The 20,413-nt window shown below is 31.1% G+C and overlaps 1 protein-coding gene and 1 long non-coding RNA gene across 9 annotated transcripts in view; one reads left to right on the forward strand and one right to left on the reverse strand.

Moving 5' to 3' along the window:
* The window catches only part of LOC143341159 (uncharacterized), a 618,628-nt gene extending 605,165 nt beyond the window's left edge, over positions 1-13,463 (forward strand). Inside the window, exon 3 of the long non-coding RNA XR_013079565.1 lies at positions 13,107-13,463. This is a non-coding gene — a long non-coding RNA (uncharacterized LOC143341159). The remainder of the gene's footprint in view (positions 1-13,106) is intronic.
* Wge (BAH domain and coiled-coil containing protein winged eye) overlaps positions 1-20,413 on the reverse strand; it is a 646,012-nt gene that overhangs the window by 211,289 nt on the left and 414,310 nt on the right. For all 8 annotated transcript variants that reach the window (XM_076763823.1, XM_076763827.1, XM_076763824.1 and 5 more), the window contains 2 exons: positions 12,467-12,688; positions 6,555-6,680 (listed from right to left, as the gene is read on the reverse strand). In XM_076763823.1, the coding sequence (XP_076619938.1) occupies positions 6,555-6,680; positions 12,467-12,668 (328 nt within the window). In that variant the 5' untranslated portion in view covers positions 12,669-12,688. The remainder of the gene's footprint in view (positions 1-6,554; positions 6,681-12,466; positions 12,689-20,413) is intronic.

The following is a 20,413-nucleotide window of genomic DNA, read 5'->3' on the forward strand; positions in this document are numbered from 1 at the left end:
GCTTTTCTTTTCTATTGTTTTTACCATTCTTATAGGCAATGATTTACACAGTTTTTGAATTTTTGTAAGTAGTAAATTATCCTACCACTATTTTAGTAAATTCTTGTAAATCGTGTGTTCTAGAATTATCTCAGAGGACAACAATCCTTTATTATATCATGGTTGGGGAAACATGTTGGCTATTTAAAACCTCGAATATTCTCTTTATATCAAAGGTGCAACCAAATCAGCGAAAAGAAAGTTATTCTAAACAATTACCGGAAATACTAACAATGCAGAAAGCGAGATGCAATTAAAAGCTGCTATAGGAACCTGATTCCCTAAATTAAGCGTTTAATTTAATTAATAATATCGATTTAAATAAGCAACATTGTATGCACGAAAAATTTTGAAATGGACTAAGAAGAAGAAATTTGCTTTCAAGTTAATAATTTTTCCCCCTGTTACTGTTATAATCAATCATCAATTTGGTTATAATTGAAATGAATTAAACCATTTGATAAAATTTTTATAATGGAACAGAAGTATTCCAACAAAGACACAAAAAGACGAAAAAAGAAATCTGTTAATTTACATCAAAAAGAGTTGAAATCATTCAATAATTTTGTATCATAGAAAACTATATATTATTTTAAAATAAATTTGCATCTAAGGAAATATATTTACTGTCATCTTAAATATCACCACATTAGCAATAATAATAGAAAATTCGAAAAGAAACTAAGTATAAATGCCACTGTTACAAATAAACAAACTAAAATTTGTAAACGTGGAAAAGAATGATCAATCGAATCGAATCGAATTTAATAAGTCGTACTTACGGAAAAGCCATAAGTGGCGGGACGGAAGAAGCACAGGAACCGGAAGCACAGAAAGCACGCACAAAAGCACAAACACAAATGAACGCACGCGCGCGCGACGCGTTACGCGAGAACGCTGCGAAAACACTGTCCAATCGCGACGATGGGAGAAATCCGACTGATCGAGTACTATGAACAAAGTGTCGACGATCTAAGCCGATGGAATCCGTAAATGTCCGAATTTTTACGACAAGATTACACGCAGCGCGATTATTCACGAAAACAAAACAGCAACGTGCGGTCGATCTAGCAAGGCGATAGAAGACAAGTGTTCCAAGAAATTCGTTATGACCATCAATTCTTGCAACGAACAAGTTCAAAATAGAGGGGAATCGAAGGACAATCAACCAGTTAGTTAAAACTACCACAAAAAGGATGAATAACTTCGACAATACGCGTCACAACTATAACACATCCTGTATTTTGAGAATTTAGAGCTCTCTGCACACATCGTAGGTACAAATTGGTTTGGCATATTCAAGGTTCATTATTATAAACTACATTGTAGAATAGTATCCATCGGAGGTTGAAACTGCGTTAAAATAAATTACCACAAGATGATAGATTTACATCGATATATTTACGTGGGAAAAAATATTAACACTAGCTGGGTCACAAAAACACAGTATACTTTGGTCTAATAACGATTTGTTAATTCTTTGTTAGTCGTGTGGCCGAGGGTAATGTGTTTAGTCGCGTGGGAGAGAACTGTCATCCATTTTGTTAATAAATATTTACATTAAATATACATATTTTATAAATATTATGAAAGAAAAAGAAATAAATTATAGATTAATAGATATTTAATACATATTATATTACATAATTTTTTATTTGCTATAATTCTTTTATTTTTCTAGCCCTCGAACACATGCAGGGTGGGTCGGAATTCGTAGTAAAATCGAGCAGGGCTTTACGTGATTGATTCTACTTGAAAAAATAAAGGAAAAATTTGGTATAACATTTTTTTATCCGGGGCTCTGTTTTTGAAAAAATCGACTTTTTGTCGAAGTTTGGTCATTTTTGTGAACGATGTTATTATTATCTATTCTACCGTAGTTTCCTTCATCCAAAATAATAATTACAAACATAGATATATTTTTATTCATAGTCATAGTTTACTCAGATTGTTATATTTATATTTATTTATTTAATGAAAGAAAAATATATTAACATTAATTTAGGAATTAATTAAAAATTACTATATTCCCACTCACATGTGCCATCCTCGTGCACACATTCCCATATTACAACACCTCCTAAAGAACATAAAAAGACAAAAGGCGCATTTCTTACCACTGCAGCCAACCACACAAATACAAAAGTACCTATTATAACACAAACAAAACTAGATATCAAAAACAAGTTATAGAAACATTTTTAACACAGATATCTAATTCTTCTAGCCTGGTTATGTATACAGCAAAGAGAAGGACATTTTTAACAATACTTGTAATACTGTACTGTATTGCAATATTGTAATAGAAGATAGTAATAAGAAATACAAAATTAATTATTAAAATATTTTACACTGCTTTAAACACACAATCAATAATGTTTATAAATACTATCTTCGTTGAAAATAATTGTAGCAGAATAAATGATAACTAAATTGTTCAGAAAGATGAACAAATTATGTATAAAGTCGAGTTTCTCGAAAACGGAGCTTTGGATAAAAAAATGTTATTCCAAATTTTTTTTTATTTCTTCATGGTAGAATTACTCCCTGCTCGATTGTACTATGAATTCCGACCTGCCCTGTAGATTGGTGACAACATAATTTGAATAATATTTTTAATAAGATAAAATCATAAAATAAATCACGAAAATTTTATTCTTAAATAATCTAAAACACTAAATAATTTTCCAATATTCTTTTTCCATGCTTGGAACAGAATTTTCTGGTAGTTTTATATGACCAATGAATTTATAGATGTAGCGATGGAAAAAATAGACAAATTTTTATGAAAATGTTAAGTCTAAACATGTTTAGGTGAAGATACTGAAGGCGACGCGTTGCTAACTCAAATTATTTTAGAGCTATGAAGAGAAATGTAGGGTTAGGACTAACGAAGGGATAATTAATCCATAATCTTTAGCATGAAAGAAATAATAATAGCCATACTAATTTCCGCTACAATGAATGATACCAAAAATTCTATTTGGCATTCTTTTAATGAGACAATTTGAGAAATACAGAAAAAGCGAAAATCGAGAAGTAACTATGTTATACACTAAAATTAATAGTAAATTTTCAAAGACTTTGAAGTTATTGTTAAAAATCATACGTAAATGTTGTTATTATACATCTAAGAAATTCAACTTTTATTAACTATTACTTCGATCTAAAATTCTGGATGAAATATTTTCTCGTCAAGTGTCACAATTTTGGAGATTGTGTCAAAAATATCTCGATAAAAGATTGTAAACCTTACAGCTAAAAACCACCCTACTGGAGATGTAAGTGTCACACAATTTGTCCTACATACAGAATTTTGTTTACGAAGTACAATTGATTTACAAAACCAAAATTTGAATCATACCAAACCAAAATGATTTTCTTATAAATCGCGCCTGAGACAGACAATACAAATAAACATTAATGTATAAATATATAGAATTTTGTAATCGGTAGTTTGCATTTTTGAATCTCAATACATCGAAAAAGCAAATATCTAGAAACTGACGCAAAAAATGTAATAATCTATACATAATGTTACCCTAAATTTTAGTTAGGTTTCAACATTATCGTAATTTAATTGCTTCAGAAACGTGAAATATTAATCTTGTCGAAACTAAAAATAATTTCAGAATTGGGTAACGCCAATTTTGTTATTTGGTGCAAAAATTTTATTTTATTTAAACGAAGATGTAACCTGAGAGAAAATATACGAACATAAGATCATTCCTATAAATTCATCACTAATTTCTATGATTTCAAAATTTACACAAACTTAACAACTCCTAATAATCAGATTAAGATAAGGGTTCGTTAAATTAATATGTCACAGAACAAAATCTACTCGTATTAAGGATGGAAGAATGTCATAGAAACGTTGAAAAAGTTTCCTTTCTAAGATATAAACACTTTTCATTTTTTGACAAGAACAACAGTCACATTTAAAATACTGTTTATTATTTGTTTTCTGTTAGAAAGAAACAATAGTAAGTATTTATAATCGGTTCGACTTGACAGTAGAATATGCGTACGTTGTGAGAGTAAGAAAACTATCAATCTCTATCTAAGCATTTGATAGTTGAGATAGGGTTTATCAAGATGACAATTTTTTCTAATCTCGTGTGGGTAGATATTCACTACACGCATGAGTAAGCTAATGGAAACTGCAGGGGACTTCAGAATTTTTATCGAGAAACTTTCCCTCGAAGATGATGTCTTTGCAAAGATAGATTTAGCTCGGTACATCGTCGGCTTAGAGAAGTTGAATTATTCTTACACAGCGTCCTTAACCGAAGACGGAAATAACAAGTTCACAGGGAATTTTTAAACGCGTTCGACAATCCATGAAATGTTGATATGAGACGTGCACTGTCGCAAGAATTGCTTTGACAAAATAAATGAAGGATGTTCCTGCATCCTGGATTCTGATTTAATACTAATCAAAGTATACGTTGATCACGGGTTGAATATAAAATATAGATATGAAATGTTCATAATTATCTATTATCGAAGTATATTTAACTATAAGTAATTTTTATAATTTTTCTATCACGTATTTATAGAAAGATATTTACATTTTTGTTCAATCTTATTTATACTACATTGTTCATTTAGATTAATTTTTTCTATTGTTTTTGAAGGCAGCCAGAACAACTTTTAAAATGCTTGTAATTACTTCATTTTATAAATCAAAGAGTACATCTCGAATAGGAAAAATTCTCAGATCCACGTAATTTTTTATAGCCTTTCAAGGAGAATAGAATATACTTATAGAATTTAACCATCTATTTCAGCAACACACATTTAAACATCTTAAATTGGAGCCTTTTTACTCATTTTTATCAATGAGATAATAATCATCGAATGTCAGAAATATACTCAAGAAAAAAGAAAACACAAAAATTAATTAATTTACGCATAAAGATATCATGCCAGGAAAACATAATTTAATTCTTCGAAAATATTAAAATTCTTATCGATAAACGGAGTGATTCGTACAATATGATAGATATTACTAAACAAATTACTTTTTTCGTGTACCACTCTTTTCTATTGTTTAATCATTAAATATGGCTATCATATTGTATGAATCACTCCGTTTATCGATAAGAATTTTAATATTTTCGAAGAATTAAATTATGTTTTCTTCCTATAGCTTTATTGTTTAATGAAATCATATTTTCTTACAAAAATAGATTCTTCACGTTATTCTGAATGAATACAAAATGAATATTTTACGAAGTATTTCAAATTGAAAACATTAAAAAATAATATCGAAAATTAGTATGTAGGTGATGGAAAAATATTTGAAAATCTTGAATATACGATACACGTAAATGAAGAATTGGTTTACTTGATGTTTTCAATTGCGAATTATTATTATTATAATATATTAATATAGATTTATTGTACATCATTTTGCGTTTCAAATATCTTCGAAGAGAAGATGATTAAAATTAGTTGAACGGTTAGAATAGCATGGTGACTAGTTCTAGGGATATCTAAAATACTGAAAGCAATATTTAGTCGTTTAATAAAAGTTTAAGAAAATAATGAATGTTCTTGAATTTTATTAATTTCATAAACATGTAATGTTTCTTCAAAATGCGTTTTTTATATCACTGAAAACAATTTTGTATCGAAGTATTTAAAATCAATAATTCCAATTTTAGTTTATTCCATGTGTTTTAAATATCAATTTTTCTATTATAAATAATAGAAATATGTATTATTTGAGTATTCAATTTTATCGTAATTGTAAAATACCCCGACAACAATGTCTATTTCAAAATATAGAAATTATAGTGCATTAATTTTTACCTTCGTAACAAATTCGATATAAATCAAAACATCGCGAGAGAACTTTCGAAATACAGAAATTCCAGAACTTTTCTCTATGAGATAAATTGGAAGATGAGTGTTCGAACTTCTGCGTTTAAATACTAATATATTGTCTCGTATGCAGAGAAAAGGTCGAATCAAAAATATAATACACAGTTGTAACAAATTCGACATAAAGTACTTTCTGCTGAATTATTTCTAGGTTCCGTAGTCTAACGTTTATATTCTGAAATATAGAAAACTATGCAAATTTAACTGTTTGCAGTCGAGACGTAACCAAATACATAGTTAATAAAATAAGCAAAAGAAAAAGTATTTATTAAAAAATTGCATTGAGACGTACTCGTACGTCCTCGTCAATTTTACGTAAAATACAAAACGAAATCTTTTGAATTAAAAAATAAATAAATAAGAATATTAACATGGATCTTTTGAATTACTCGACGAACAGAAATATCACAACTTTTCTTCTCAAGATAAACTTGAAGACGCGTGCTTGAACGCTTCTTCGTTTAAATACTGATACATAGACTTGTACATAGTGAAAGGGTCGAACTAAAAATATAATACATAGGACAAATGGTAAGGAGTTCAATCGAGAGAGAAAACGGGGCACTAACAAAGGAAGAGAAAGCGGAGTGTGTAGAATAAAGTAGAAATCGTTGTAAACTTACCCTTGTGTGTTGTCGCGTGATAAGCTCGGGCTGGTGTAGGCGGTCCGGGGGTGGCAGGAGTGGCCGCGACGTAACTTCCTCCGCCACCCCCAGGGAATAAAGAGTACAGCCCGTAGCGACTCACACCTGTAACATCATTAAAGGAAAGAATTTATATTTGACGATCGTGTGCTTACAGTCAATGAATAACATTCATGTGTTTCGATTGAAAGGACTGCAAAAAAATACTTTTAACACTTAAACGAGCAAACATGTGTATATTAATCCTAGAGTGACCGAGTCATGAATCGTCACGTTTAAGTCTAAGGGTGGTTCCTCTCAAACTTAAATTATTTATAATTATTTTATCAGTTAAACTAGTTTCGTATATTCAGAGAAAATAATACGAATAAAAGAAAGCATATTAATTGTTTTTTGTAAGTTTTGCTCGACTAATAACTTACATTTATATAAAATAAATTCTGTAAAATGGTATCGTATACATTGAAACAATTTTGTAATTATTTACTTTAATATACTTAGAATATACATATATTTAATGTCCATCATTCATTGTATACTATTACGCTATTTAAATACTAGCAATAAATTATATTTTTTTTTTTTATGTATCACATTTGTTATTTTGTAGCATATTTTCTATCTGTAGATTCTACATTCCTTATTAGTTTTATTTTCAGTATTTTTCTATTTTAGTTTTCTATGCCACTTATGAGATGCTTTCTCAATTTAATTAAATCCATATTTTTATAATTAAAGTGTACACATTTGCACTAGTAATATCTGTTAATGTATAAAATACTAACAAAGAAACTTTAATTTTTATGTTTACAAAATATCAATTTTACATATACATATAACTGATAATAAATAATATTTTGAAAATATTTTATGTGAAAGAAATAACATATTTTTAAGATTTTATATCTGATAGAGCCTTTTAAGCTTTCTAGATTTCGGGAAACTCACAATCGAACTCTATCAATATAGAAAATTACATTTTCTCCAAAACCAAAATATAAAACTGAAAACAATGTCTTCTAAACTAGTTTAGGAAGAACAAATATGTACAAAACTGATACATAGTTTTTGTTCAATAGTTCGTGGTTAAAGAATTTATATTTTCTTTTAATTTAATATAAATTATTATATTTTAGATTTTGAGATGACTGCGAACATATTAAATAGAAATAATAATTGACTTGTTGCGACTACATCAAATGTTATTAAATAAAATAATAAATTTTATGTCATTTCAACGATTAAATTATTGGTTTATTTTTATCATTGCTATTTTTGAATTTAAAATTAAAGTATTACAGAAATATAATAACGTGATACATACATATTTTCTACGCGGAATTCTCTGTTGCTTTTCGTTCAGAAGTATGAATTATTGTTCGTAGATTGCACGGTCGTACATGAATGTGTAACAAGCTTTATAAATTACAAAATTTATGATTAATCACGCTCGACGTTTCACATTAACATTGTTTCCTGAATTATGATTTGTATTTTGTGCAATAGTACTTATTTCTGTGACTTCCCTGTAAAAGCTGCCCGTTGTAATTTATGGCATAATATTATTGAATTTAAAAATTTAATAAATATATATTGTACAATCTAATTTATCATCAATTAAAATTTTAAGTCTCTTATATCCATTGTTGATAATAGCATTCGTTACTTTATTACGTTATTTTGTTGTATCATTTTTTATTCATTACTAATTAATTAATTTACCTAATTCTAAGGGATGTTCTCTCAAACAAAGAATTATATGAATATACAGGATTATAAATTGTCATTTTTATCAACTTACTTTAAAACACAACTTACAAACAGTTAATACGAATTATTTTAATTGCATATTTGTTAAATATATTTCTATACTGGAAAAATCAAAATGAAAAAATATAATTTATAAATGAATTCTTAAATCGTTTTTGTTGTAAAAATTAAATATTAATAAATCTGGAGATTTAGAATTTTTCTATGATAATGAATATTGTAGATTTATAATACAATTTTATCATAACAAAAACAGCAAAATAAACACTAGCCTCTAACATTCCTTCTCACCGATCAAATTCACTATGACAATAGTCTATCTCATAGATAAGACTTTCTACTATCATACAAAGAGCTCCATATTTAAATGTTTGATACGAAAATACCAGCTATGTTGATAAAACTTGACTGTATTTTTTTGTTATATTTCCGTTCAGGCAGATCTGATTTCATACTGATGCATGGCTCGTTTGCAATAAAATTTTGAAATAATTCAAAGTTTATTTGCGATTGTAGTAATAATTTCCTTATTTTCTTTAAACCAACAAATTAAATTGAAAATGTATGCTTTTTATTTATGTAATAAAATTTAATTTAAATAGCCTCTCTTGTACAATTTGGGCCATCACTCTAATGGCCAATACAATAAGTTTGATTGGAAACACTATTTGCTATTTTTAATAATATTATTTTAATTAAAAGTAGGTTTCTTCCAAAAATGTAGTCAGTCAAGAGTTTTATACAATTAACAATTTAATTAAAATAATTATTTTAGTGTATATACAATAAAATAAATTTTCATTTATTAAAATACATTTTCATTTATTAAAATAAAACATACTCTAACAATGTGTGCAAAAAAATTTGTCATCCATATTCGTAGAAAAATATTCATGTGTCTAAATTTATCGAAATAAATATAAATTGAAACTTAGCTTATTGTTATTAAGACTATTAGCGAATTTTAATAATATTTCTACAAGATCAATTGTATAAGTCTAAGCAACGAAAACTATTTATGGAAACATAAACAATATGATAACAGATAATAATGTTTAAGACGTTAACTTTTATACAGCAGTTGAAGATAAAAGTATATATTTAATTTTTTCAAATGGCGTTTACTATATTTCTTTCAAGCATTTCTTTCAAACCGAAATTTCTGAATTGTTCATTGCATTATTTTTGGAAGAGTAGCAATATTCCATTTCTAAAGACACGAACGATAAGCTCTTAATTAGAAGTCCCGTGCATTCGAAACAATTTCGTTAAAAACCAAGACTTCGAATTCTTAGCAACAAAACTAATTGCACAAATGTGCAGAATAGGGCATCGAACACTCTACCTGAAAACGTTTGGGCCTGGTTTCACCCCCATTAGTAGGAATTCCATTATTCTGCTCGTCGCTGAACTTCCTCCATCGAAAAATCCAATCACGTCAAAGCTTTAACTACTCGAAGAGTATAAAGTATCTTGTTTACAACATTTCTCGACATTATCACATTACAGTGATCCCTCGTTAATGTACGCTACAACTCGAGTACAACTCGATAGATCTGTTTAAAATCGTCATGTTACAGATGTTGAATGATTTTTTTCGAACGTCCTGTATGTTTATGTGAGCAGCCTTCTACAGCAATGACTAACAACAAAACACTTGATATTTCAAAACCGACTGATAAATACTTTTTTACAATTTTCAAAATGTTTTAATATTTTATATCAAATTTCGAAGTTTTAAGATCTGCAAACTCGAGAGAAAAATTTTAATGGGAGATTCTAGAGACCAAAATAAGACGAAAATCAAGAATACCAATTTGTTGATTGAGGCTTCGTTAAAAAGTTATTAACGTTTAAAGTTCCGTCTGTAGAACAGCTGCGTGCACACGATAGTGGTTCTCACTCAGCATGAGAAACTCTACTTACTGACGTATCGACAGCCTTACAGTTTGGTGAGTGAGAACCACTATCGCGCGTACACAGCTGTTCGCAGATTGCTGTTCTACAGGCGGAACTTTAAACGTTAATAACTTTTAAACAAAGCCTCAATCAAGAAATTGATATTCTTGATTTTCATCTTATTTTGCCCTCTAGAATCTCCCATTAAAATTTTTCCCAGATGTAGCCGAACATCTTGTATAAATTTCTCATCTATATGCGTATACGCAGGTATAAATATGTTCTTTATTAAGCTTATTGAAGAAGCAATAAGTATAATGCGAATATTGCAAAGAAATTTTGTTTCGTGTTCATTTCAGGTATTCATGTATTTAAAATACGTTTTTATTTATTTATATAACGTCTACCAATGACATTACATGTATATGCAACGTAAAAATTAGTATAGTAAAATAAAGTGTGCAAAAAGTAAAAGTGCAAATGGAATACTGAAAAATAGATTTTGCATACTTTATTATTTGTTATGCAAAGTGATTCACGCAACTGTAGCGAGCCATATCTCTCTTTTGGTTGAAGTTAGAAAAAAAATAAAGGAAAAGAATGAATGGTTTCAAGTGTACTACATATTCACGATTATATTTTCTTGTAAAAGCAATAATACACGTGCATTATTTTTTTAAATGAAAACCTTTCCATTTTTCTGCATACATTGAATCCTATCGTCACTCTACGTAACAAAAATATTAAGATAATACGGTTGAAAAATTATTAGTTCGAAGGGAATTTGACAAAATGTCTTATTAAAAATAAACACTTTTACAGTGCATTATAAACATATCATATATCGCTTTTTAATTGTTTTCATAATCGAATTAAATTGATCTTTGGTCACTGGTTTGTAATTTCCTTTTATTTGTTGTTTTACATGTTCTACAGAATTTAAAGAATGTTAGGTTATTTCTTAAATAATCTTATAGAAAAACTCGATCTTTACAAAATTTACAAGATGATGCTTCAATACATAATGTAAGAGAAAGCTCTCTAAATTTCTTTCTAGGGGTTTACTTTTAAAATAAGATATACACATATTCTTTAAATTCTGTAGAAAACGTCATAAATATGAGTCAACAAGTCAGAGTAAAACAAATAAGAGTAAATTGAAAGACAATGATCAAAGATCAACTTATTACTATTGTATTTTCTATTTTCTTCTTTATTTCAATATTATTATCTTTATTATAGTTATAATTTTATATTTATGTCATATAATTCCACTCATTCTAATGATGGCTCAAAATGTACGAATTCAAACATCATAATAAAAATACATTAAGTACTGATAATCAATCAATGTTTACTTAATCTATCGATAAATACATTTTGTTGTAAATTGTAGCGAAATAAAAAATGGCTGTCGGGTTAGGGTTATCGTAAACAAAAAGAACAAAAAAGATTCTTTAAGTGCTCGAAATGTAGTAGATATTCAATGAAATTGAGAACATCCAAGAAAATAATGTATTGAGGTAAATACAAAATTCAAATCGAATAACTATAATAAGTACTTTCAATTAATATCACTCAGAAAAGTCAAATTATATCACAAATTAAAGTAGGTAACTTTGTAATAATAAATATTAATAAAAGAGGCGAACAATTAAAACTTTGATAAAACCAATAAGATAAATGTAAATATAAAATATATGTATTGTATCGACCAAACATTGTTCCCTTGAGCCGAACCATTCCAATTTATAAATCACCGTTACAAATAGTGACATGCATGCTTTACATACTTCTCTTTGTAAGTTCAACGTAACTCAGTATTCATTTAAAAAATTTAAATTTTTGCCCCGAATAGTTTAATCCATTCTGTATTAACATTTGAATTTTTGTTAAACGTATGTACATGTAAAACGCTTATAGGTGTTTAACGCATGAATTGCACCAATCGACTAAAATTATGAACGTTCACTGCAACAGAAGGGACAATATAATAGGCATTGTAACAGATATTTATGAAGCGGTAACTTATTTGCGATGTAAATCATTCTCAAGTGCACGAAGTTACCGTAACAGACTGCGTTACGATATTCTCACATTTATAATCTCTAATTTACATTCTCCTGACGCGTGTTTTCACACGTTCAAATAGACTGCGAACGCTTAAACTAGATAGTATTGCGATAATTGCTTGGAAGTAGAGAATGAAATAAAGAACGTACCTTGGTTGTGAGCCGGCGCGGGGGTGGCGGCCAGAGGTGGTATACCCTGAGACTGTTGACTCTGAACCTGATTGGCCTGCGCAGGTGCTAAGGGCCATAGGGTTGCTGCCGCGGCAGGGCCGGACGTCTGTTGGGCCCGGGCACCCGTGTCACCCACGGGACGATCCCCAGTCCCACTTTGGGCCACGGGAGGGACCAACATCGAACCTCCCCCTCCCGAGGCTGAAAGCAGAATCAACGAGATTAATTAACTTCTTTACCATTTTCACAGACGTACACAAGCGAAATTTCTATTAGCATCTTCGGTGTAAGTCACAGTAGAAAGTAAGAAATATCTTCTATTCGAGACAGAAATTGAAAAATTCTCTCCCCTCCAACAAATAAAAATTAAATTTGATTAAAAGAAATAATTGAAAAATGATAGTTTTATCTTAAATTAGAGCCTTTCTACTCAGTTTTATCAATGAGATATACAGGGTGTTCGGCCACTCCTGGGAAAAATTTTAATGGGGGATTCTAGAGGCCAAAATAAGACGAAAATCAAGAATAACAATTCCTTGACTGAGGCTTCGTTAAATAGTTATTAACAATTAAATTAAAAAATTTCAAATCGTTCTGGAAAAATTATAGTTAGTTACAGGTGTCAATTACAATCATTTTTGGTGAATAGATATACCCCCGAAATCCTGCGCATTTTCGAGAAAAAAATTCGAGAAAGTGTGAAATTTTTCGACGGAAAAAAAAAATTTCAAATCGTTTTCGAAAAATTGTTTTCGGTTGCGGGGGTCAATAACAATCATTTTTGGTCGTTACACATACCACCAAATTCCTACGCATTTTCGAGAAAAAAAATTCCTTACCGAAAATCTAATTAGGTGCCCAAATTTTTCGACGAGAAAAAAAAATTTCAAATCGTTCTGGAAAAATTATTTTCGGTTGCGGGGGTCAATTACAATCATTTTTGGTGAATAGACATACCCCCGAAATCCTACCCTCTTTTTAGAAAAAAATTCAAGAATGTGTGAAATTTTTCGACGGAAAAAAAAATTTCAAATCATTCTGTAAAAATTATTTTCTTCTGCGGGTGTCAATAACAATTATTTTTGGCCAATAGACATACTCCCGAAATCTTGCGCATTTTCGAGAAAAAATTTCAGTACGGGCGAAACTTTAAACGTTAATAACTTTTTAACGAAGGCTCCATCAACAAATTGGTATTCTTGATTTTCGTTTTATTTTGGCCTCTAGAATCCTCCATTAAAATTTTTCCCAGGGGTGGTCGAACACCCTGTATAATCATCGAATGTCAGAAATATATTTAAGATAAAAGAAAACACGTCATGGACAACTTAATTAATTTATATAAACAGATATCATGTCAGGGAAACATAATATAATTCTTCAATATTAAAATTCTATTAAATATATGTTATTTATACAGGGTGCTCGGCCACCCCTGGGAAAAATTTTAATGGGAGATTCTAGAGATCAAAATAAGACGAAAATCAAGAATAGCAATTTGTTGATTGAGGCTTTCTTAAAAAATTATTAACGTTTCAAGTTCCGTCTGTAGAACAGCTGCGTGCATACGATAGTGATTCTCAATCAGCATGAGAAACTCTACTTAATGACGTATCGACAGCCTCACAGTTATGTGAGTGAGAACCACTATCACGCGTACGCAGCTGGTCGCAGATTGCCGTTCTACAGACGGAACTTTAAACGTTAATAACTTTTTAACGAAGCCTCAATCAACAAATTGCTATTCTTGATTTTCGTCTTATTTTGGCTTCTAGAATCTCCTAGTAATTTTTTTCCCAGGGGTAGCCAAACACCCTGTATATTATATTCTATTAATATAATATATTAAAATTCTGATCGATAAACAGAGTGATTCATACAATATCATAGCCATATTTAATGATTAACAATAGAAGAGAGTGGTACATGAAAAAAGTAATTTGTTTAGCAATATCTAACTTCTATACCATTTTCACGCTACAGATAGTATACAAATTGTATCACAGACGTACACAAGCCAAATTTCTAGTAGCATCTTCGATGTAAGTCACAATAGTAAGTAAAAAATACCTTCTATTCGAGACAGAAATTGAAAAATGATAGTTTTATCTTAAATTAGAGCCTTTCTACTCATTTTTATCAATGAGACATATAACCACTAGGTGTCAGAAATATACTCAAGAAAAAAGAAAACACGTCACGGACAACTTAATTAATTTACACATACAGATATCATGTCAGGGAAACAGTTTAATTCCTCGAAAATATTAATGACAGAGTGATTCATACAATATGATAACCACATTTAGTGATTAACAATAGAAGAGAGTAGAACATGAAAAAAGTAATTTGTTTAGCAATATCTAACTTCTATACCATTTTCACGCTACAGATAGTATACAAATTGTATCACAGACGTACGCAAGCGAAATCTCTATTGGCATATTCGATATAAGTTTCAGTAGTAAATAAGAATTGGAAATGTTTCTCATTTCCATGTTGGCAAACATGCACGCCATCTTTTGTTTCGAGTATAGCAGTTGAGTAGCGTTCAGTACCATGTATGCAACGATTCGTGCAATATTAAATATAACCTAAAAAGTATGCGCGTCGTTTTATTGTTTAATCCCATAGCCTTCGCTACGGTAAGAAATATCTTCTATTCGAGATGGAAATTGAAAAATGATAGTTTTGTCGAGCAGAAGAGTTATATTTAACGTTTTCGACGACTCGGTTTGCCATTATTTTCGGAATACCAAATTCGTTTCGAAGCAATATCACTTTGTCAGAGGCGCAGAATCGATGCAGTATCGGTGCTTAGCATGTAGGTACATATTTTTTTGCCAGTTGTGGAATGGCAGAATAATCAAAGGCGTTTTAATGAAATATCGATGATTTATTCTCTTTCTCAATGCTCGTCATTAAAGCGTGCTCATAAAACTGAACTAATACTGGCGATGACGCATACCGCTAAGATGCCCTCTGCAAGAACGCCATTTTGCATTTCAATTGCACCAACACCTCCCTTGGTAGTCAAGACACGCCATTTTTATGTATCCTGTACATGGAAGTACAAATCTAGGACGAATCGTTTGTCGTGTTTACTATCAGAAGCTTTGCTTTTTAATATCAAACGACATTTTTTCAAGACCCATCATTTTTATATATCCTGTACATGGAAGTACAAATCTAGGACGAATCGTTTGTCGTGTTTACTACCAGAAGATTTGCTTGTTAATATCAAACGACATTTTTTAACATTGCATCATGAATGTATAATATCAAAAATATTTAAATTTGGAAATCAAAAAAGTATATGTAACCTTGCGAAGAGAAAGTTTCTTGCTTCAATCGACAATAAAAATGAAACCATGTGGTGGATATAACTGAAACTTTGACAGCTGTCTATTGAGTCATGATGCTTACTAAAAAATACACCATTTTCGATGCTACGAGCGTCAGATCTTGGATTTTCTAAGGACTTATTGAACGACCCTCATAGCTCGGATGAGTACAGATATTGTCATGATTTCTAAAAGGATCACCTTTCGTACAACGTCACTGTCGAGTAATATCATATGGTCCCGCGAATGTCGTCATTTTAAAGGTGGAATTTCCTGCACGCATTCAGACACCGACGATCGCGTTTTTGTGACGCAACGCGTCCTGACGAATAGTGCTTTCCATTGTTTCAGTAGCAATGTGTCAGACGCAAAACGCAACCGACGGTGTCTGGACGCGTGCAGGAAATTCCACCTTAACAGTCGAGGAGAATGTTAATAAGTACCCGTGCGTTTACGAGAAGTTGATTAGGCAAAGAAACGTAGGTTTGATTGAAGTCTACGTCCCTACTCTAATTTAAAATTCAATAGTTCCACCTCCTATGACACACATTGTCAGTAATTGGTCGAAACGATGAACAGTAAAATCCAATAGGTGGAAATCAGAGATGAGCAAGCTTTTATTCGAACCACAGAATTCTTGACGTTTATTCGATCGAATAGTTAGATTTAGATTTGTTCATTGTGAAATATTTTAGAGAAAAATAATATGAAGCGATGAAAACAAATTTAAACTGCAGCAATTAAGAAAGAAGCATCATCTATAGAGAAAAAAAAGTTTTGTATTATTACATCAACTGTTAAATTTGGTGGAAGGTTATTAATGTTGTGGGGGTGTACTGAATTCAAACGTGCGATTAGAAAAACGGCAGAATAAGAACAATTGCTTTAAATATTTATGATTGGCATTTGAAAATATTGATACAAATTCCATTGAAAATCTGATAAATAGCATTCCACGATGTTGAAAAGCAATTATTCGAGCAAAGGATGATCATACTAAATATTTTATTATCTATCCACTTATTTTTGTCCTTCGATATTTAACCAACATTTTCGTTAAGTATACCTTATTTCAACACAAATGCAAATATTAATTTCAATTATACATTAAATAATTTATGTACCATAAAGGTATATAATATACAGGGTGTTCAGCCACCTCTGGTAATAAAAAATTTTAATGGTGGATTCTAGAGGCCAAAATAAGACGAAAATCAAGAATATCAATTTGTTGATGGTGGCTTCGTTAAGAAGTTATTAACAATTAAATTAAAAAATTTCAAATCGTTTTGGAAAAATTATTTTCGGCTGCGAGGGTCAATTACAATAATTTTTGATGAATACACATATCCCTGAAATCCTACCCTCCTTCGAGAAAAAAATTCGGGTAGGTGTGAAATTTTTCAACAAAATTAAAAAATTTTAAATCGTTCTAAAAAAATTATTTTTGATTGCAGGGACCAATTATAATAATTTTTGGTCAATAGACATACCCTCGGAATCCTAACCATTTTCGAGAAAAAAATTCCTGACCGAAAATATAATTTCAGGCCAAAAATGCTTCCCGTAAATTTCATGCGAATCTTTAAAACACCATAACTTCTGAAAGGATTGGACTATTTTAATGTTCAAAAAGCCAAACGCCGCGTATTTTATTGTAGAATATGTAACAATTATAAAAATATTGGAAAGGTTATTCCTTGTCCCCGTAATGTTAGAAAAACTCCATAAAAATGGTCCAATTTTCAAACAGCCATAACTCCTATAATAGTGAATATATTTCAATGAAACTTTTTTCTGAAGTAGAGCCCATAGGTACCTACAAAAAAGTATTAAACAACTTTTCTGTAGGACGTCAAGCGAAATTATTAAATATCAAAAACAAATTTTTAAGGAAAATCGACAAGGAGTAGGTGCATAAATTTTTCGGCGAAATTGAAAAGTTTCAAATCGTTCTGGAAAAATTATTTTCGGTTGCGGGGGTCAATTATAATCATTTTCGGTGAATAGACATACTCCCGAAATCTTACCCATTTTCGAGAAAAAAATTCAGTATTGGCGGAACTTTAAACGTCAATAACTTCTTAACGAAGCCACCATCAACAAATTGGTATTCTTGATTTTCGTTTTATTTTGGCCTCTAAAATCTCCCATTAAAATTTTTCCCAGGGGTGGCCGAACACCCTGTATAAGACTTAAGTGCATAATAGTTATACTATTTTGGTTAAACTTCATTTATAGTTGTAATATATATAGTTAAACTTCAGTTGTTTCATTTAACTGTCCACTAAATTTTGTCTGCGACTGTAGAACGAACAAAAGGAACAAAAATCATAAAACAGAGGAGAGCGTGCCGGAAACGGAGGAAAAGCGAAGCGTACGAACTCGATATGTCTACATACAAAAACCAGGAAGGGAGAGACGATAGACAGAGGTCGGGGTAAAATATAGGGCATTCTCAAAGAGAGGAACGAAGCAAGAGCGTTCCATTTCCTAACAGGAGCTGAGTCACCGAAGGGACGGCCACGGAGGGTTGAGAAGGAGTGCCAAGGGAGGAGGGATAGCAACAGGTCGGCAAACATAATGTACTGTTCTTCCACGAGAAGAAGGCACAGTGTGTTTACATTCCCCCTCCTACTGCAATCCCCTGCCTCTTCCATCATCACAGGCATTGGTCGCTGTTACGGCGCGAAATAAACATTAAGGTTTATTATGGTCAAAATTATAAATGTTTCGTTTCTATTAAATTCACTGCGCCGAGGTCCGTACCATAAAACCGTTAATCGTAAAAGAGATCTCTAGCAGGAGTAAGTTTATGAAGCCATTGAAACATTTTTCGCCTTTCGATTCACTTTCCAACGTCAACTACCTCTATGTCATCGGATTAACTGCTAGCATGTTTTAACAGAATCAAAGCGCTTCATAACGTTATTATCTGCTAAGACCCAGGTATAAGGAAATTCCCAAATTTCGTACTAGCGTTATCTGAAGGTGACCACTACCTTGGAGTGTAGGCTCCCACTAGATTCGTGGAGCCGAGTTATTTAGTAATAGATAAGTCCAATACCTAATTACAAATACTTTAAAATTAACAAATATATACACGTGTGTTAACAATTATCGTTTCAATGTACTTGTGTATATAACTGTTCTGTTCTAACTCGGTTCTGTTCTGGCACTTGGTTCGGTTCTGGGTGCCACTTCTAAAGGTTTTTGTGTAACTTGGAGTGTTAAATATTCTTGTATAACTTGAAGTGTGAAATATTCTTGTGGAACTTGATGTGTTCTGCTTGTAACTTGGTTCTGTTCTGAATTATATACTTATTTCAAAATAGGTGGAGATTCTATTAACCAATCAAAACTTTGCCCATCCCTCGTGGGCCAGTCCGCCCGACACTAGAAATCCCTTCCACTGAGGGTTGTACGGGGCTAGATGTCTGCGGTCCCAAGGGGTAGGTAGATGGGCACAAATTACCCCTTGAAACTAATTAAGTATGGCTTGATGGCTTTTGGGTATGTCAATTCCCTTTGTTAAATAAGCTACTGCTAGATTACCAAATCAAGTAATTTAAGTAATAGTGAACTAAATGACATGTCCCATAAATTGTTAGAATTCCCAACATGGAGGTTGGCACCTTTTAGAGACCATCCCCCACACAAGATTCAGGTGAGGAACCATCGAATCAGAACGATTCACCCCCATTATGACACCTCTACACGAAATTATAAATGAACTAAAACGTCCAACAAAACGACAGATTCAGATTCACACTTATATTCAACGATTCATTATTATATTCTATATTCCAAGTAACTCTTATACATTTTCGACTTTTCGACTAAATATAAATAAAGTTATTGGTTGTTACTGTTAATCAACTGACTGTGATTAGTGTATACACCTTTCGTATCCTACAAACTATTCATTCGTTATTATGTTGACGTGTGAAATTGGACATACCTAAAAGATTTCTTTCAACAAATTAAAATTTGTTCAACCCCTCAACAGTTGCTATAAACTATTCATTCGTCATTAAGTTGACGTATGAAATTGGGCATCCCTGAAAGATTTCTTTCAACAAATTAAATTTATTTGCTCAACCCCTCAACAGTCGCTACAAACTATTCGTTCGTCATTAAGTTGACGTGTGAAATTGGGTATTCCTGAAAGATTTCTTTCAACAAATTAAATTGATTTGCTCAACCCGTCAACAGTCGCTACAAACTATTCATTCGTCATTAAGTTGACGTGTGAAATTGGGTATCCCTGAAAGATTTCTTTCAACAAATTAAATTGATTTGCTCAACCCGTCAACAGTCGCTACAAACTATTCATTCGTCATTAAATTGACGTGTGAAGTTGGGCATCCGTGAAAGATGTCTTTCAACAAATTAAAATTTGCTCAACCCATTAACAGTTGCTATAAATTATTCATTCGTCATTAAGTTGATGTGTGAAATTGGGCATCCGTGAAAAATTTCTTTCAACAAATTAAATTTATTTGCTCAACCCCTCAACAGTCGCTATTAGACGAAGACAGTGACGAAGATTGATGGCAATGGTATTGAGACGAAGCATTCA

The sequence above is a fragment of the Colletes latitarsis genome, chromosome 4, assembly GCF_051014445.1.
Source record: "Colletes latitarsis isolate SP2378_abdomen chromosome 4, iyColLati1, whole genome shotgun sequence".
Taxonomy (NCBI): domain Eukaryota; kingdom Metazoa; phylum Arthropoda; class Insecta; order Hymenoptera; family Colletidae; genus Colletes; species Colletes latitarsis.